Source organism: Phragmites australis, chromosome 2 (genome assembly GCF_958298935.1).
Source record: "Phragmites australis chromosome 2, lpPhrAust1.1, whole genome shotgun sequence".
In the NCBI taxonomy this organism is placed as follows: domain Eukaryota; kingdom Viridiplantae; phylum Streptophyta; class Magnoliopsida; order Poales; family Poaceae; genus Phragmites; species Phragmites australis.
This window is the reverse complement of record NC_084922.1, coordinates 7,711,908-7,731,796: the sequence shown is the minus strand read 5'-3', so window position 1 is coordinate 7,731,796 and position 19,889 is coordinate 7,711,908. Positions and strand designations below refer to the sequence as shown.

The 19,889-nt window shown below is 44.6% G+C and overlaps 2 protein-coding genes across 5 annotated transcripts; one reads left to right on the top strand and one right to left on the bottom strand.

Annotated features, from left to right (window-relative positions):
• Window positions 1–1,204: 1,204 nt before the first annotated feature.
• Window positions 1,205–4,348, top strand: LOC133897499 (uncharacterized). The gene is made up of 10 exons (XM_062338250.1): window positions 1,205–1,388; window positions 1,733–1,828; window positions 1,933–2,038; window positions 2,557–2,593; window positions 2,718–2,787; window positions 2,944–3,048; window positions 3,350–3,500; window positions 3,587–3,669; window positions 3,783–3,876; window positions 3,982–4,348. The coding sequence occupies exons 1-10, from the start codon at window positions 1,208–1,210 to the stop codon at window positions 4,067–4,069; spliced, it is 1,011 nt and encodes a 336-aa protein (XP_062194234.1). The 5' UTR covers window positions 1,205–1,207; the 3' UTR covers window positions 4,070–4,348.
• A 661-nt stretch (window positions 4,349–5,009) lies between these two features.
• On the bottom strand, window positions 5,010–8,088 carry LOC133897504 (monothiol glutaredoxin-S4, mitochondrial-like). Of its 4 annotated transcripts, none has more exons than XM_062338264.1 (8): window positions 8,013–8,088; window positions 7,461–7,538; window positions 6,499–6,675; window positions 6,265–6,364; window positions 6,121–6,187; window positions 5,638–5,716; window positions 5,471–5,546; window positions 5,010–5,387 (listed from the first exon to the last, which is right to left on the bottom strand). In XM_062338264.1, the coding sequence occupies exons 1-7, from the start codon at window positions 8,049–8,051 to the stop codon at window positions 5,481–5,483; spliced, it is 606 nt and encodes a 201-aa protein (XP_062194248.1). In that variant the 5' UTR covers window positions 8,052–8,088; the 3' UTR covers window positions 5,010–5,387; window positions 5,471–5,480. The 4 variants fall into 4 exon arrangements, with proteins under 4 accessions (XP_062194248.1, XP_062194253.1, XP_062194269.1 ...); XM_062338269.1 differs by having other exon boundaries at window positions 7,927–8,057; XM_062338285.1 differs by lacking the exon at window positions 8,013–8,088 and adding an exon at window positions 7,795–7,923.
• Between the last annotated feature and the right edge of the window lie 11,801 nt (window positions 8,089–19,889).

Below are 19,889 nucleotides of genomic sequence, written 5' to 3'. Positions count from 1 at the left end.
TATGCAAGTTCATCCAATATTCCCAGCTGTATCTCCTCATCAACATATATGGGTCTCCTCCACCACATCATAATGAGTTGTCATAACTCTGTCCTGAAATGTTGTTGGATTCGTCGTCGTTGTCGTCCGCAGAGGCCGAATCATGACAAGAGTGCACAGGAGGCGAACAGACAGTTGGAGGATGATGTGAGGGAGAGAGGCATCAGATCTAGCATGCGGGGGGAGCGAGATAGCACACCCGTTAAAATGGCGTGAGCGATAGAGGCACGGCTAGAGGCCAAATTTGCTCCATTTGGCTACCGAATGGGATGGATGATGTATTACATGGTCTGCTGAAGATGCTCACTTAAAACTTGGCGTGTGGTGGATTGACGGAGTAAGATCATTAGGGTTGGGTCGTGTTTGAAAAGGTTAATGGACCTTGGGATATTTGGACACCAACTGATGTAAAGTACAACCCAAATCTAAATCTGACTTGGTTCAATATCTCAATCTAAGATCATCTCCAACGGTTTCCCATCAAGACTCAGAATCTCTTTATGAAGGGATTTTCGTTCCTTTCAGCGTTCTAACAGTTTTCCTTCACGGTTTTCGTCATGAAGAGATCTTCAACCATATTTTCTTCATTTCGTTCCTTTCCTGATTCCCCTCCCTGTTCACATTCTCTTTATTTTCTCTCGTCTCCAACAGTTTCCCTTTGAAAGAATCCGTGAAGGAAAAGGAGAGAGAATCCTTTCCTAAAGGGAATGAGCTTGGCAATCTCTTCGTGACGGAAACCGTGAAGGAAAACCGTTGGAGCGCTGAAAGGAACGAAAATTCCGTCGTGAAGGGAATCTGGATCCCGAAGTGAAACCCTTGGAGATAGTCTTAGACAGCTTCATTTCGAAGGGATTTGTGAAGGAAAAAAGAGTGAATCCTGTTCTAAAGGGAATGATTTTGAGAATTCTGTCGTGACGAAAAATGTAAAGAAAAACCATTAAAATGTTGAAAGAAAAAAAATCTCTTTACAAAAATTATTTAATCCCTAATAGAAATCCTTTAGAAATTGTCTAATAGCCCTTTAGAAACGGTTTCTATGCTAAAACCGTTTCCGTTAGATCTAAAACCGACAATACTCAACCTAACCTGACTGTTGCCACCCTTATTTAAAAGCCAAATGTACCCTCGGTTTGTCCAATGGGCCCCGATTTCGGGCCCCCAATAGCCTATGGCCGGCGCGGCGGGTACCGAACCGCCCGCCGCACAACAAAACCGACCAATCCCCAAGCGCAGAAGGATCCGGACAACGAACGAGAGCACGACTGCACGAGACGATCTCGCTTCGGCCGGCGCCCCGCGACGACGAGCTCTTCCTCCTCCTCGGCTCCGCCCCCGAGAACCGCCGGCAGGTGCGCGAATCCCCCCCCCCCCCCCCCCCAACACACACAATCGGCGTCCGCTTTTTCCGAATCCGTGCAGGCGTGCAGCTAGGCACTGTTCCATCTGCGGGGCGTGCCTGCCACCGCCAGCTCATGTGGCGTGGCGCAGTGGTGGCGCCCTCCCGCGCTACGATCTCTGCTAGATTCCCGCACCCACCAGGCTGCCCCCTCCCACAAAAGGAGGCCCCCTTCCGCCGCCCAAATCCGCCTTTTCCCAATCCCCAAGCTCCCTCGTACGCACGCGCGCACCGCGTCGCCTTTATTTGCTCTGCTGGTGTTGGTTGGTTGCTGTCATCATCGTTGTTGGGTTGCAGCGTTGGCGGGCGTCGTCGCGAGGAGGGGGCGAGGCGCCGCCGCGGCGGCAATTGTTCGCGGGATGAGCTTCGGCGGCAGCAGCTCTGTCGCGTCCGGTACATTATATTTTGATTGGTGGTCGCCGATGATTTGTGCACGGTTTTAGTTTGATGGTGTTGGGAACTTGGGATGAGGTTGAGTGGAAGGGAATTGGATGCAGGTGCGAAGAGACCGTTCGAGTACGGGAGGACGCATGTGGTGAGGCCCAAGGGCACGCACAAGGCCACCATCGTCTGGCTCCACGGCCTCGGGGACAACGGAGCCAGGTATAGAATCCTGCTTGCCTTCCGAGTTCCCGTACCACTTCCTTGCGTTTCGTTGTGATTGATGTGCTTGCAGTATGCCTAGAGTAGACGAAGTAATGAGCTATAGCCAACTTTGTATGCTATCAACTAACTGTAGATTGTGGTACTGTCTCAGGTCTCAGTATATTGATTACAATAGCACTTTATTGACATCGATTTCCTGTTGCTACACTGAATGCAGGAGTCATCTGATTGTGTACATACTAAATACTGATAATGATTCATTGCACCATTTTTATTGTTCATTGGAGTGACATCTGAGCTGAATTATGGTTTATAAAATGACATAGCTGCCATTGTTATTTGTTGACCGTTAATGGGCATCTCGCCACATGCATTTCTTTGCACATAAAGATGCTGGATTATTACCTCTGAAAAGGATAATTTTGTATGCTAAGAAACTATATAAGGCGTTATAACTAGTACGAAAGAATTGGAAGTTATTGTCATAAATGATGGATTCTATGTTATTATTGCAGCTGGTCTCAACTATTGGAAACTCTTCCCCTTCCAAATGTAAGTTAGAATCTAGATGTTAAATACTCACAATGTTTAAAGTTCTTCTTGTGGTGGTTTGACCTGGTACATCTATTGCTAAAGCAGTACAATGTTTCCGTTCTGTATCTTTGCTTTGCTGCAGATAAAATGGATATGCCCAACCGCGCCTACAAGACCTGTGTCAGTGTTTGGCGGATTCCCTTCTACAGCATGTAAGTTTTGTGTTATCTACATATCTCTCCCTGCTCCAGGACGTTATCAAATCCTTTTACATGTGTACTTCTGTGCACTCCACAGTTATTGTGCATATGTGTAGAATGTTGTCCCAGAAATAATTTTGTTTTATTTTCTTCTTTCTGGATATGCAGGGTTTGATGTTGCTGATCTTTCAGAGGATGCTCCTGATGACATTGAGGGTCTGGATGCCTCAGCAGCACATGTTGCAAACTTGTTGTCAACCGAACCTGCTGACAGTATGATTCCTGAGTTTCTCCTTTATATGTTGTTGATAGCATAACTTAGCTGTTTATTCATTTCGTTGAGCTCATCTGTCAAGCAAATACCAGATATGAGATTGCCTGCATTTCATTTGTTATCATACATCCCCTCTATTGTGTTATGGGCACTTTTGAATTTGTCCTATACACTTTGTTAAACCAATGGACTTCTATAATATATCTTGCATTTTCTTGCAGAAAGAAGCTAAGTTTCTATTTATTGTGAATATTGTATTTATCTCCATAACCTTTGGTCCTGCTACAATAATGATTGCAGTCAAACTTGGTGTTGGTGGGTTTAGTATGGGTGCTGCTACTGCTCTTTACTCTGCAACTTGCTTTGCTCATGGAAAATATGGAAATGGCAATCCATATCCCGTGAACCTAAGTTTGGCCGTTGGCCTTAGTGGCTGGCTTCCATGTGCCAGGTTTGTCCTGGGATCTTGATGTGTATATGTTTTAGCGAAACTGCTGCCTTTTTGCTGACGCACTTCATGCTTTGTGGTCACCTCAGGATCTTGAAGAACAAAATTGAAGCCTCACAAGAGGCTGCACAGAAGGCTTCATTTATACCTCTTTTGCTCTGTCATGGAAAAGGTGCATATCTGCTCTATATATTAACTCAGCGTGCTAGGATTTCTGTCATAGTTTTATGCTTAGCATGATATAAGCATCTTGGTGGGCAAGGTTCTAACTTTCATTCTGTGCAGCTGATGATGTAGTCCTCTACAAGCATGGGGAGAGATCTGCTGGTGCCTTAAAGGCAACTGGATTTTCCAAGGTGGCCTTCAAGTCGTACAACAGGTTTGATGCCCCCCACCCCCCCCCCCCAACAAAAAAAAACCAGATATTCCCCACTTACATAGCAATTTTCTATCTTGTTTTCTCATGGTAATACTCTCCGTGAAGTCTTGGACACTACACCGTTCCAGAGGAGATGGACGAAGTCTGCAAATGGCTTACAGAAAACTTGGGAATCGGCAATTCGTCCTCTTAATCGAACAATGCTACGACAAAGATTCAGCGTGGTGCTGTCCAAATAATACCTGTTGGTGTTCCAAAATTCGAGGGATAAATGGTTTAATAGCGAACTTGGGCTTGGGTATACGGCCATGTTTTAGCTTTTCATTACGCGGACGTGTCTCGGCAAATCTTGTATGCTTAAAATTTCCATAATTTGGTCTGTGTTACGACAATGCTACGACAAAGATTCCTCTGAAGTGACAGCTTCGTCTATTTTATCGTGGTAGCATAGCAGTGATGCTTTTCATTGTTCTGCATTTCTCTTTCCATTCGTTTTCCTTACCTGAAATGTTTCGACCTCTCCGTGAACGATGGCTGCACGATATCTAGGAGCAAAAGATAAGCACCGGGGTGGTGTCTACAATCAGATCACGTACTTGAGAACTGTTTTCGTATGTACATATATTGATATTGATGTATACCGGTTGATTATGTGCTAAGGTCTGACAGGTACATCAGTTTTGCTACATCTCAGTCAACCGGGACATTGCAAACCTCTGTCAAATAAATTCGAACTACATTTTACTTGATGTAGGGGTCAGGGTTGGGGATTTGAGGTTAGGGTTTGGGGATTACTCCAGGTACATATTGTGGTTAATGAGATGGTGGCCGGTGACAGCAGATCTGATGACGGTAGACGAAAGAGGTAGGTAGGGGAGGGGTAGCCTCGCCGGATTCAAAGGAGGCGCACGGCGAGCCTCCGTGCGTCAGGGATGGTGGACACGGTCATGATGCGTAATGAAAGAGAAGGGGGAGGGGAGGGGACACACGATCATGATGCATAAGGTTATAAAGGAGACGCTCAAACTGAACGGTTGGATCCACATCCAATGGTCCAAAAATTTGATCGAGATACAAAAATCAGTCATACGCTGGTGGGAGCACACGCTAGTACTAGATGAATGCAATATCAGTTTCTAAGAACATCTCTGATGACGTAGCTATTACGCAGGCAGATCTATTTCAGTATCGCAACAAGCCAACAACACAGCCTGACGTGTTTTTCTGGTGGAAGGCAGTTAAGAACAAAAACAAATTTAACTGGTAAAAATAGAATAGTAGCACATATAAGGGTGTCATAGCCTCGTTTTCTACTGCGGCTCTCGTTCAGCCCAAAAGAAAAGGAACCTAAAGGCGGACTGCACAGCGCACACCAAAGAAGAGTGTCGTGAAGTGACGTTTATTTATCACGGAAGAGAATATGGGATACTCCTGGAATTGAGCCACTGAGGGATCTTCCATCATATGATTGGCACGACCAGATCACAACGAACACAAATTCGTATCCAAAGCTGAAAAAAAAAATGCGAGGTCAGCCAAATATCATCTGAAAAAGAACACTGGCTGAGAAGTGTGTGTCGTAGAAATAGCATACTGTGGCTTGTTCATGAGCCACCATTTTGTTTGCCTTTTTGTGGGATATCGGCAAGCAGATCCTTAAGTTCACCCTTCTGAATAAAATTGTGAAGAAGAAATCAATATCAGTTGAATTGCTGGCCAGGTTATCTGGTTATTAAAACCAGCCATGATGATCTCACTTGCCTGGTGCATGGTTAGTATGATATCGGATCCCCCAACAAACTCTCCTTTGATAAATACTTGTGGAAATGTAGGCCAATTACTGCATGAACAAAATAAAATAAATCGTGAAATTGGAAAGTGTAAATATTCCTTGGTTCTGGCATGAGAAATGAGACCACCTGAAAGGTGCGGAAAAATCCATTTCTGAATTTCATAAAAATGAAATGTCAACATGAAAATTGAAATAATTCTAAAATAATAAACTCATTTTGTTCTTTTGAAGTTTTATTTTAGAGTAATCATTTGTGAAAGCTGGTTCTTCTGTCATGAAGTTAAACTAAAAAACTATTTCCTTTACCATAAAATCCATACAATTCTCTTGCCATGCAAAAGTTAGATAATCTAATCCAGTCTAGTTCTTATCCCTTTTGGAACATAAGTGTGTTACTGTTACCACTTGCCATCCAAAAACACATGATATGGAAGGTAGAAGAAGTCACTTACGTGTGGGCTTTAACACTCTCTTTGAGTTTGATATCCGCCAGAATATCTCTAGCAATGATATGGACACCTGTAACAGACAAGATATGGCTTAAGAATTTAAGGAGCGCCAGCATTTCAGGAAAACAGTACTCAGAGCCAACTTACCATATTGCTGGAGGACCTTAACTGCCAATGCACTGAACCCACACCTTGGAGAATCAGTATTACCCTTCATATAGATCAAGACTGGATTCTCCTTGATATCCTGCCCAAAGAATTAATTGTTGAAATGGACAAATGTCAGAAAGAAAATGGAACCATAAGCTTTCATTTATGCCTAGTTCCGTCAAAAGTCTTTAATTTGAATATTGTGAAAACTCATTTGTAGGTCGTAAATACATGAGCAACAATGTCGTGCAAAGGCATGTCCGAACTTTTGCTTCTTGGCTGGAAATCTTGATGTGTATCAGGATCAGCAGCTACTTGTGTTGTACTCGAGTCTCCATTGGCATTAGGAGCACCGCCAAGACTTGATGAATAGTTCATAAACTGATGGATAGCTGGTCGTGATACAGCCTGCTCTTCCAGTTATCATGCGAAACAAGGATGCAGCAATGAAAAATAAAAAAGTTAATCACTAATAGAAAGCCAAATGCAGCATACACTGATATACATCAGTATGCTCTTTCTAAATGGGAAAGGTGAACAATCTCATATCACATATTCACACAGAGGTAAAACTGTACAACTTGGCCTGTAACATGGATTATAAAAGAAACCTTGACACTTAGATAGCACAGGGATAAAAGTTCAACTTAGCTGCAGAAAAAAAATATGTTAAGAAATACAGGTGTTGAAAACTATAAGGCTGCATCCAAAGAATGATATTTATTACACCATAACCAACTTAAAACACTAATAACACATGTGTATATGCTGGAACTAAACAGATTGCCACCACACCCCGCTAGTATGTTTGCAAACAGCATTTTACATTAGATGGCACATCGAACACTCGCATGTTCGTGTCATGAAGACCCTGAAGGAGTTCCTTGTAGCATCCATACCATTTGTTAAGATATAACAAATTCGTATCCACAGAGGCAGCACAAATGGCAAACAGTACATCACAGTGTCCAAATATACGATTGCTACAGTTAACTAATCTATGAAGTAGGTGCGCTGAGCTTCAGGACTTCGAATACACAGTTACTCATTCCAATTTCTAAATTCCAAAAGCCCAGATGTACCAGTAGTATTCTTGAAGGAAATAAGAGGCAAACTAAGATCACAATCACTTTCAAACAATCTCGTTACGGTAACACTTAAAGAGGATGAATACACGGATGTCAGAGCCTTACAGCTGCATTGGACGCTCGGGACGATCTCACAAGTCCCTTCATGAGGGCGGTGGACACTAACCTCGCCATGGCACCTTCCTGCAGCAGCGGATACAACAACAAACCATAAGATAAAGCAAGGTATCTACCAAACGAACCGAGACATCAACAGCTGAATTCCATGCCAGCGCAACAAACTCGTGCCACACGCTAGGTATGTACGAGAATAACTAGCGCAGGAAAGCGTAACAGGGGAAGGGGCGCAGCTAAACCCCAGAGCTTGTCTGGCAAACAGAGAGAACTATTCAAAGAAAACTTTCATTCGACCTGATTAGGAACCCTACTCCCACCACACCGGTGATGGCGCGGCGGTGCAAGCCCGCGCGGGATCAACGACGCAAATTGAGGAGGAGGCGGCGCCGGGGTGGACGGAGGAGGCACGGGCGGAATGGACGAAGGAGGAGGAGGAGAGGGGAAGGAGACTAACGCGACGAAACCGACGACGAGGAGAGGAGCGCGAGAAGGCGTCGCCGGGGTCCGGAGACGGCGGCGGAGAAGGGAAGTCGGCCGTACCCTGATGTTGCGGCCTCGAGCCCAAATCGAACTTCTCATCCTCCTCTGTTGCGGGCCGAGTCTGGCCTAGTCAAAGCCCAACTCGAATCAGCAGACGGCCCCGCTAACTCTTATAGCTCGTTGGAAGTGATCTGAAATTTGTTTTTTATTTCTCATTGCACACGTAATTGTTTGAGTCGAAAATGTACAATTTTTCAATGAAGACAAGAGTTTAGATTTGTAATTTTTTAAAACAGACATATATATTTATAATATTTTGATTTAAAAATATAAAAAATCGTAAATAAATTGACTTACTGAGTGGCGATGATTCTTTTTTCTTTTTTCCTTTTGGGAAGGGAAGCGGCAACAAGGTTCCTGCGGTGGTTTGACGGTGGTGGCGGTGCTAATAGGTGGTCAAACCTCACACACGTGGCGTATTGCGTGGGCGTCCTGCTTCTTGCGACCCCAGGAGGTGTGTGCTTGTTGCTCAGCTTGTTCAACCCCTCCCTCTCATAGCTTCGAATGGGTTGGAGTGGAGTGGAGAAAATTGAGTTTTTGCCCTTCTCAACAACGGGCTTCGCCAAATTGCCACTATGAACCTGATCCACTCTCTTTTGCTATATTCTTCATTGCCACATTGTTTCTTTGTCATTATCTCCTCTTTTAACCCTTTCCTTTTTCTTTTCCCATCTACAGGCACTGGAAATGACCCATTTGCCCTCCCTTGGATCGATCCCCAATCGTTTCCCCCTCTCTCACTATCTCTCTCTCACACACAAACTCCTCCTTTGTCATTTGCTTTCTCACCTCCTTCTCACAAATAGAACAACGACCAAGTGCTCCCCTTCCCAGGCCAACGACCACCACGACTGCATATCTGGCCAACTACAGGTTAGGAATCCTTCCTCTCTCCTGTATCCATTTTCTTTTCCCGTTTGCTTTGGTCCTAAAGCGTTTCCCCTTATTGGATTAGCCTGAAACCCTAGCTTTGAGATGCTTGGGGGGAGGAGCTGAACTGCACCGGTAGCATGAACCGAATGTGAGAGGAACTCTAATTTGATTTTTTGTTAATCTGTTTCTAACACCTCGAGTAGGCTTGATTCGGAGCTCGCACGTAGTGGATCTTTTTGTAGTCAGTCCAGTGTCATGATGTTGGGCAGTACTACTGAGGCATCACCATTGATGCTTGAGGCTGGTTCTAGTGTGCAACCTGCAACAGCTATTCATTATGTTGATTGGGATAACATCCAGATATGAGAGACCCAAGATGAGGAACGGAGGGTAGAAGTGATTAGTGATAATCAATTATATGCAATTTTGGGCTTAAGGGATGAGGATGAGAGAGAAAAGAAGGCTGAACAAGAAGCTGCCAAGCAAGCCAAGAAAGCTCAACCTAGTGCTGGTATGGAGCATGATATTGAAAGGTGCTGCCATTCCTGTTAATGATGACATATCAGATGAGGTGTGCTTAGCATATGACAAGGATCACTCCTTTATGGATCCTGAAATAGAGTACCCATCCATGAAGGAATTCAGGTTGGATGTGAGGCAATTTGCTATCAAGGAGGAATTTGAACTTAGCATTGAGAAATCTGATAAGACGAGATTTAGAGGGTTCTGTAAAGGTGAGGGATGCCCTTGGAGTTTTGTTGGGCACATGCAGACTGATAAGAGAACTATAAAGGTGAAATATTATTGTAATTTTTCTATGTTCATGTGCTGATAACTAACTAACTTGTAGCATAATGTATATGTATGTGCTTGATAACTAACTAACTTCCATTTATTTTTATTGTAGATCACCGTTTTACTTGATGTGCATGACTGTAATTCAAGTAGCAGAGTGAAGACTGTCACCCCATCTCGGGCTTGGGTTGCTCTCTTGCTCTAAATCTCACTCCCCAAACCAAACTCTCAAATCTTAGCAAAGATTGGACACTAGAGGGGTTTGGGAGGATTATTGAATGCTCTAGAGAGAGTAAATGAATTGGTGGTTTAGCAAGCATTGAATGAGAGGGGGTGAAGAGATATTTATATACTTCCCCCAAAAACTAGCCGTTACTGTGCTATTCAGACAGACTCGGAGTCTTCGGGTAGCACAGAAAACCACGCACCTAACCTGTCAGAACTAGCCGTTACACTGACTCGGAGTCTCCGGGTAACACTTTGAGAAAAACCAGCTAGAACACTAGTTTGGAGGATGTCCGGAAGATTCGGAAGCATCAGACCTCGGAGACTCCGGACCAACTCGGAGACTCCGGCTAAAAACCTTAGCTAAACGAGAGCCTTTCTCGGAGTCTCACTAGGAGACTCCGGGATTTTAACACCTGAGTATCCGAACTAATTTGGAGACTCCTGGCTTAAAAAATAAATCAAAACCGAGAGCTCTTCTCGGAGACTCACTCGGAGGCTCCAGAACATTTGCACTGTCCGGAGTATCCAGGCTATCCCGGAGACTCTGGGCAAAGAAATAAAGCCTAAATGAGAGTTCTTCACGGAGTCTCACTCGGAGACTCCGGAATACCTACAGAGTCCGGAGTTTCCGGACCAACCCGGAGACTCCGGAACCAAACAAAAAGTACCATTTGTTCTCGGTGTTCGTGAGTGATGGTGTCTCTCAAAAATTGGTCTTCATAAAATACTTTGAGCACTGAGACACTACCAAAACTACAAAAAGCATCCCTCTTAATAGTACGATATTCCTAAAACTCAAATTCAAATTAAACTAGTTGGATTCTAAGAGTTTCTTCATGCCGCTTCTCCTTTCTTTTTGAGGGTCATGGACTTCTTTTATCCTTTTTCCACGGGACTAAAATCTGTTCATACACTTGATAAAACCATTAGTCCCTTAATCATTTATCATCAATTATCCAAAACTCACAAGGAGCCTAGATGCACTTTCAGTATCCCAGTGCTGACTGGTCGGGGGTGGCCCCGTCCTCATCGCCCTTGCCGTGTTTGTGCTTGCGCTCCCTGAGCTCCTGGTCGATGATGCCTCAAACAACCTTGCACTCGGTCAGGTCGTGGGCGTCAGTAGTCTCGACCTATTTTCCCGTCTTTCTTCTTGAAGCGCCAACATGTTAGGCCAGTTTGCTCGACCTCCAAGACCACGGGAGGTCTGGCCTTGCGCTTGCTCTTCTTGTTCTTTCGGCCGACTCCTTTGGAAGAGGCGGGCTGGTTGCAAGAAGATCGTGGACTGGCATCGATCTACCGCTCTCGGGCCTCAGCGACCTATGCGCACTTGTCCGCAAGATTGAAGAGCTCGGTTGTGCTTCAGATTACCCAGGTGGCCTGCTTCTCAACCATTTTTTGGTCTTTGACCCCTCGCTTGAATGCTATGATCATAGACTCTCTCGTGATCCTTGGAATGGTGTTCCAGCGTTTGGTGAAATGTCATATGAAGTCTCATAGTGACTCTCCTTATCGCTGCCGGACCTGATATAGGTTGTTCTCAACCCTTGGTCAGGCGCAGATCCCTTGGAAGTTGGCGATGAATTGGTCGCACAGGTTCTTTCAGGAGTGAACCGACTCGTGGAGGAGGTTCATCAGCCAAGATCGGGCAGAACTGGTCAAGACGGTAGGGAAGTAGTTTGCCATGACCTTCCCATGGCCTCCCATAGCCTGCACTATAGTGGTGTAGATTTGCACGACTCCTCTAGGTTGGTTGAGCCGTCATACTTCTCGGTTAGGACCAATCAGAACTTGTTCGGCCAGCGCACCTCCCGTAACCGGGCGGATATGGTTTGTACCCATGTCCCGTAACAGGGAGCCACTCGTTGTTGGGCGGCGACACGCACATGGGGGGCAGGATACGGCGGTCTTGGGGTCCCGGTGATAGGGTAGAGCCGTTTGATGCCTACCTGTAGAGGGAAGGCATGCAGTAGGTCTGCTTGCCCCCTTCCTGCTCTTTCCTAGCCCAGTCCTCTTGCTCTCTAGTGGCCACTGGCTTTGGATCAAGCCACGGAGGTCACATTGCGCAGAGAGTTATATTTGTCGGAAGGTTGGATATCCCGATATGGTTGTGATCCACGAGTACTCCTTATGGTTGAGGGAGCATGAAACCTATTCCACTGTGGGCCTTGCCATGACCCTTGGCAATCGTGACCCTCACCAGCCTTTGGGATTGAAAGTGCATCTAGGCCCCTTAAGTGGGTTTTGGCTTATTGATGACAAAACGATTAAGGATCTAATATGTTTATCCAAGTCATGAACAGGTCCAAGTCTAATTTGAGAAGACATATGACGTTTGACGCCCGTCGAAAAGAAAGGAGAAGAAACTAGGAGTACTCAATAGAATTTAAATTCTTTTATTTTTGAAATTGAGTCTAGGATAGCCGCTCTATTAAGAGGGTTGTATTTGATTGCTTGATTAGTGTCTCAATGCTCAAGATATCTTTTAGAACCAACAAGTTGAGAGACACACTCACCCACGGACACCGGGTTATTTTTGCAAAGTTCACTGAGTCCGGATACTCCGGTGTTCACCGGATACTCCGGTACTCGGTATTTAGTCCGGAGTCTCCGAGGTAAACTCTGGCAGAGGGTGCACGGTTCCGATTTATTTTTGTTGAAAAAGACCGGAGTCTCCGGTGTTCACCGGATACTCCGGTAGTTGGTGAGTTTTAAGGCCGGAGTCTCCGAGGGAGACTCCGCCAGAGGTCAATCGGTTAAGTCTTTATTTTTATTGAAAAAGACCGGAGTCTCCGGTGTTCACCAGATACTTCGGTAGGAGAAAATGTTTTAACTGGAGTTTCCGAGAGAGACCCCGGTAGGGGTGTCTCAGTTAGCATTTATTCTTTTTGATAAAAAGACCGGAGTCTCCGGTGTTCACTGGATACTCTGGTACCTGGAGAGGCCGGAGGGTCCGGCAAGTCTTCGGACTTAGTCTTTTCGAAAGCCCTGTCAGGACCGGAGACTTCGGTGTTCACCGGAGATTCCGGTAACTTAACTGTAACGGCTAGTTCTGACACGTTCTGTGACCGTTCTGACGCTATTTTTGGATTTGGGGCCGGATACTCTGGTGTTCACCGGATACTCCGGTCAGGTCTGACAGAACAGTAATGGCTAGTTTTTGAGAGAGGGCTATAAATACTCACACACCCCATGTCATTAAAGGCTTGCTGTTGCTGGTGAACTCTAGACTCCTTGAGTATTTTAAGAGCATTCAAAGTCCCTCCAACCACCTCTAGTGCGAAGTTTGCAAAATTTAGTGAGTTTGGGTTTGGAGTGAGATTAAGCCACTTGAGCATTGAGTTCTTCCTCGAGCATTCGCTGTGATCTTTACTCTTGAAGCTTTGTGCTTCTAGACGGCAAGGCGTCGCCCGTAGAGCACCCAATCTTTGTGGAGTGCCACGAGAAGTTTGTAATCAACTTCAAATTGTGTAAGAAAATTCTAGCTTGATCTTTGTGGTCGCTAGAAGAGGATAGGGTTGGAAAAGACCCGGCTCTTTGTGAGCTCCTCAACGGAGACGTAGGCACTTCTTTGTGAGGTGGCCGAACTCCGGGATAAATCTCTCGCATTCTTATTTGTGCAATTTACTTAATCGTGTGAATTTGTGAATTTACATATAAGTTGCCTTAGTGATCATCTTGCTAGTATTAATTGGTGTTTTAGCTCTGTGATAACTAGTAGACATAGCTACACTTTTAGATTCTAGTTGCTTGCTTTAATTCATAGTTGTTCTTTATTTCTTGTATAGACCGGAGACTCTGGACTAGACCGGATACTCTGGACCAGACCGGAGTATCCGACCTTCACCGGAGTATCCGACAGTTTTAATCTGTTGCTTAGTTTCAATTTTCAGAAAAGCCTATTCACCCCCCTCTAGGCACTTTCAATTGGTATCAGAGCCTAACCTCCTACAAGGCTTCACCGTTTGGAGAAAATTATAATGTCGACATCCGAAAGTCCGAGGGATTTTAAAGATGATCCATCGAAGAATGATGACGGTAATGGTAAAGGGAAGTGAAGTGAAATTCCTTTCAATTATGATCGTTTAAATTCTTCAAGCGACTATATCTCCGTGCCTTCTGGGCGTACACATTATGCTGCTTGGAGGCACAAAATAAAAATGCATTTAATCTCTCTTCATCCTAGTATTTGGAAGATTGTTTACACAGGATTTGAGTTGCCGAAGGAAGATCAAAAGCTCACCTCAAGTGAAGAATCAAGTACAAGTGAGGAGGAAAGCTCCGAAGATGAAGAAATGGCCTTCTTTGTGAAAAGATTCAAGAAGTTCATGAGAAAGGGAGGCTATTCAAAATACAAGAGAGACATGCCAAGAAAAGAACATCAAGAAGGGCATGCTATGAATGTGGCGAAGTTGGTCACTTCATAGCCGATTGTCCGAACAAGAAGAAAGGAAAGGATAAAGAAGACAATAAGATCAAGCCATACAAGAAAGACAAAAACAAGATATACAAGAAGAAGTATTCGGGCTAAGCACACATTGGAGAAGAGTGGGATTCAAACTCCGACTCCGACTCCAATGATGAAGGAGTCACCACCATTGTCATCCATGAGCCAACACCAAGAAAATCACTCTTAATGAGTGATGATGATGACGACTCCCCAAAGTGCTTCATGGCTAAAAGCCGCAAGGTAAAATCTCAATCCAAGATTTTAGATAGCGATAGTGAATATGATAGTGATTGTGATAGCTTGTTTAAAGGATTGAATAAAAATGTCATGGCTAAAATAAAAGAGCTAATGAATACAATAGATAGTCATGAGGAGACCTCGAGAGACAAGAGGACTTGCTCATCCTTGAAAATGAGAGAAACCTTGAACTTGAGGAGCTTTTTTCTAAAAGAGAAGGAGAAAGTTGAGAAATTGTCAAATGATTATGATTTGGCCAATTCCTCAATTGCCGACCTTAAAAGTAACAATTTCTTGCTTCAAGATAAATTATCTTGTTTAGTTAAAAATTATAAAACTCTTGAAACACAAATTGATATCCTTAAGAAAGGCTCATCCAACTCTAATAAAGCTAATTTACTATCTAGTGCATCTACTAGCAATGGATGTTCTCGTTGTTTCAACTTTGATATAAATGTTTGTACGACTAATGTTGAATCCTTGCAAGTGTTACAAAAGGAGAATGAGAGGCTAAATACCTTGATCAAATATGGATGCATCAAAACTTATAAATCAAAAGATGCACTTTACAAGACCATCCAAGCCAAGGACAACAAGCTAAAGAGAGGTCTTGGATTTGACCAATACACGAGCAAACCAAATGGTCGTGTGCTATTGAATGGAGTGGAATGCCTCAAGTTTGTCAAAGGAGGCAAGCAAGTTGATCACACGGCTCAAACAAGACAACCAAAGGATCATGCTCCTCAATGCTCATTTTATGCCTCATATATGCTCAAGAGAGACCACCGTGGTAAAGTGGTTGCTCTCTATGTTAGTCCCCGCACAAGAGATAGAATTGTTAAAAGGAATGTGTGGGTGCCAAAAGTGCTTGTGACTAACGCTAAAGTATCCAAACAAATTTGGGTACTAAAATAAAGGAATAACTTTATTTTGTAGGCATACTCCTCCGGTGGATCAAGTTGGGTCATTGATAGTGGATGTACAAATCACATGACCGGAGAAAAGAGTATGTTTTTCTCTTTTGAAGAAAATGAAGGACCTCATGAAAACATCATTTTTGGCGATAATGGAAAAGGAGAGGTAGTGGGGCTAGGTAAAATTGCCATCTCAAATGATCATTCTATTTCAAATGTCTTGTTAGTCAAATCTCTTAATTACAATTTATTATCCATGTCTCAATTATATGAGATATGTTATAATTGTCTTTTTACCAATGATGGTGTGATTGTCTCTAGAAGGGAAGACACCTCAATAGCTTTCACCGGTAAGTTGAAGGGTAAACTTTATCTTGTTGATTTTTCAACGGATGAAGTGAAGCCTAAAACTTGCTTGATGGCTAAGTCTAGCATGGGTTGGCTTTGGCATCGCCGACTAGCTCATGTTGGCATGAGGAATTTGTCTAAACTTCAAAAGGGCGAACACATCCTAGGACTAACAAATGTTTCTTTTGAGAAAAATAGAATTTGTAGTGCTTGTCAAGCGGGAAAGCAAGTTGGAGCATCTCATTCCGTTCAAAATGTGATGACAACTACAAGACCATTGGAACTACTCCACATGGACTTATTTGGGCCGATTGCCTACATAAGTATTGGAGGTAACAAATATGGTTTAGTTATTGTTGATGACTTTTCACGTTTCACTTGGTTATTCTTCTTACATGACAAAAGCGAAACACAAGCTATTTTTAAGAAGTTTGTAAGAAGAGCCCAAAATGAGTTTGAAGTGAAGATCAAGAGAGTGAGAAGCGACAACGGAAATAAGTTCAAGAATATACAAGTTGAAGAGTTTCTTGATGAAGAGGGAATCAAGCATGAATTCTCGGCTCCTTACTCCTCTCAATAAAATGAAGTGGTCGAGAGGAAAAATAGGACTCTAATTGAGTCCACAAGAACAATGCTTGATGAATACAAGGTATCGGATCAATTTTGGGCGGAAGCAATCAACACCGCATGTCATGCCATCAACCGGTTGTATCTACACAAGATATTGAACAAGACCACATATGAGCTTCTAACTGGTAACAAACCAAACGTTTCTTACTTTAAAGTTTTTGGTAGCAAATACTTTATTTTAAACAGGAAGGCAAGAAGTTCTAAATTTGCTCCAAAAGTATATGAAGGTTTTATGCTTGGTTATGGTTCAAATGCCTACGCCTATCATATTTTCAACAAAACCACTGATTGTGTTGAAATTGCGAGAGACATGACATTTGATGAATCTAATGGCTCCCAAGTGGAGCAAGTTGATCCTAATATGCTAGGCGATGAAGAAATAACAAGCGAAGCAATCAAGAAGATGGCAATTGGCAAAATTAAGCCTTTAGAGCAACCAGACCGGAGTATCCGACCTTCACTGGAGTATCCGACAGTTTTAATCCACTGTTTAGTTTCAATTTTCAGAAAAGCCTATTCACCCCCCCCTCTAGGTAATTTCAGGGATGGGCACAGTGCATGTTGACACGATCTGGTCTCGGCAGGAGGGCGAGATCATGCAACCACGGTGCCACAGGCAAGCCCTCCGGTATAAGTACCAGTGGGTGGCTGAGGAGCACTCGTAGGGTCTGTAGGTTCTAAGCCGACGTCATGGTCTCATAGTCGAGACGCTGGGCACGAACCGGTGATAAGTCGCGAGGGGGGGGGGGGAGCCCCCGGCGCTTCGGCAACACGATGGCCTAGGCGATGACGCCACCGTAGAATGCACCCTGTGCAGGGGCTCCTTGGGACGGCGCTGGGGATGCGGGGGCTGTCTTGAAGCACATGTTTGTCCGGCGTTGGGCTTGTTTCCCTCTTGGTGAATAGCCTGGGGTTCGACATCGGCGCTTGGGACGTAAGGGCTGCAAGTGCCCCCTGCTGCATGTCCGCCATGCAGACCTTGCATTGGGTCTCAGAGCTCCCGGACTCCTTCTTGGTGTCCCATGCCTGGAGAACACAAGGTTCATCCGGGTGGTACCCCATGATGAATACCTCGTGGTGGCTAAGGTCCTCGGAACGGTACTCAGCGGTTGCTGTGGATCCAGCCATGGGTAACCTGATCATGCTTTTCAAAATTGACAAAACGACAAAAATACGCCCTCCTACTTGGCACGCCAAATGTCAAGGGTTAGTCCCTGACAATGATTTCAGGATATGTTGGATAACGGGTGCGTGAATGGTATTTTAGGAATTGATATGTGCGCATATGATGGACTCAAGGACACATGGAGTTATACAGGTTCAGGCCTCTCGGAGGATAATAACCCTATGTCATATGTGTTGTGTTATAGAGGATCTCAATTGGTTACAGAGATAGTTCTAGCTGGCTGCCAGACTTGATCTTCCATTGTCTACAAACGGAGTCATCATCCCTTTATATAGTAGGGAGGAGCAAAACTTACATGTGGGTCCAAACAGAAGACCCTGCTCATCCTAATATCTAACCCAAGCCATCATTACGGAGGACCAGGCATGTCCACTAGCCAGAGGGCTCAGTATATCTCATCACCGTGTGATGTTGTGCTAGTCTGCAAAGTCTCACTCCGCAGTATTTAATTCTATTGGATGGGGCAACACCTCTTTGTGCCGTCCCCGAACACTTGCTTGATCGACCTGCTGACAACATCCCATCTGTCTTGCGCCACCGCGTTGACCTGCAAAAGTTCCACACCATAGTATTTAATGCTACGAGATGGGACAATGCCCCTCTACGCCGTTCATGACTTCGTCCACTGGAGTTGGCTCCTAGGTAAGAAAAACACTTGATTGGATGTCAATAAATGTGATTGGACAGGTTGTGTCAGATCCAGCCCTACGACCAATGAGACCAATCGCAGGTTTATGCAATGGAGCAGGGATATTTGTAGTGTATGCCTTGTACAAGTTGCGGGAACCATACCCTGATTGTGCGACTGACCAGTTTTAAGAAATATACGCCTCTAGTCGTTATATCCCTCGCGGGGCCTATTTACCAGGGTACCTCTTTACTCAATACACCGACACACACTTACCTATCCTCCACTTCTTTGGGGAGGCCTCTGGGCTCAAAACAAACCTAGACAAGTGTGGGGCTATTTCCATCATCTGCGCCAAGGATGACATCAATATTATCAATGAGAATCTCCCATGTGTATTGTCATCTTTCCCTATCCAGTATCTGGGAGTTCCTCTCATGATCGGTCGGCTCCGCAGGAGCCATTTGCAGCCGATGGTAGACAAGGTCACCGCCAAACTCCCTACTTGGTAGGCCAAATTAATCTCCAAACCAGGGCGAGTCACCCTCGTGAAATCAGTGTTATCTTTGACTCCCTTGCACACACTCATCTCCATTGTGGTCCAATTGTGGGTGATCAAGGAGATTGATAAGATTAGGAAGGCTTTCCTCTATGCTGGCAACAAAGAAATGTCCGAGGGTCGTAGCTCCATTGCCTGACCAAGTGTGTGCTAACCGATGGATTACGCTGGCCTCGGAATTCAGGATCTTCGGGTGGCTGGGCTGGCTATGCGCCTCAAATGGTTATGGTGGCAATGGTGCGACCCCTCCAAGCCGTGGGCCGCTCTTCCTATACAACATAAGTGTGAATTTGTTGCACTCTTCGATGCTTCTACCAAATTTGAGGTTGGCAATGGTGAATCCACATTCTTATGGACAAATGCTTGGATTAGAGGCCATTCGATATGATCCATGGCACTAGACCTTTTTGACTAAATCCATGGCACCGGACCTTTTTGACTGTGTTGCTCTTTCACTTTGGAAGAGTCGAACAATTAAGGATTCTTTGCTTAATCATAGGTGGTTCTGAGACATTACAGGCCCCCTGACCATACCAGCAATATCCCAATTCTTGCAGCTATGGTGTCAACTTGAATTCATCAACCTGAGCAGCGTAGAAGACCGAGTGATTTGGAAATGGACTCCTTCTGGTCAATACTCAGCAATATCGGCTTATCACTTCATGTTTCAAGGTTGCGTTCGATTTGGGGGAGCCATACTGATTTGGAGATCATGGGATCCCTTGAAGGTAAAATACTTTGGTTGGTTAGGGCTCCATGGTCACCTATGGACAGTGGCACGAAGGAGACAGCATGGACTACAACCTGATGACACATGCACGCACTGCTCCCAGCTGCATGAAACCATCGACCATCTGCTCTTGCATTGCACCTTGGCAAGGGATATTTGGTGGCGGGTCTTGGATGTTCATGCTCCTGAGGTGGCGTTTTCTATCCTAGATTGGTGGCTTGGTCTTCAGGGACGTGTGGCCAAAGATTATCGCAAAGGTCTGGACTCCCTATTCCTTCTCACCTGCTGGAGGATTTGGTTGT

Bases quoted from the DNA above. Each gene is read 5' to 3' on its own strand.
- LOC133897499 (XM_062338250.1), top strand. From the start codon at position 1,208: ATGGCCGGCGCGGCGGGTACCGAACCGCCCGCCGCACAACAAAACCGA. The intron at 3,049-3,349 runs GTATGATTCCTG...TAATGATTGCAG, and splicing joins GTCAACCGAACCTGCTGACA to TCAAACTTGGTGTTGGTGGG. The intron at 3,501-3,586 runs GTTTGTCCTGGG...TGGTCACCTCAG, and splicing joins GGCTGGCTTCCATGTGCCAG to GATCTTGAAGAACAAAATTG.
- LOC133897504 (XM_062338264.1), bottom strand. From the start codon at position 8,051: ATGAGAAGTTCGATTTGGGCTCGAGGCCGCAACATCAGG. The intron at 6,365-6,498 runs GTATTTACGACC...TTCTTTGGGCAG, and splicing joins TGCACGACATTGTTGCTCAT to GATATCAAGGAGAATCCAGT. The intron at 5,547-5,637 runs GCAAGTGAGATC...AATTTTATTCAG, and splicing joins TCATACTAACCATGCACCAG to AAGGGTGAACTTAAGGATCT.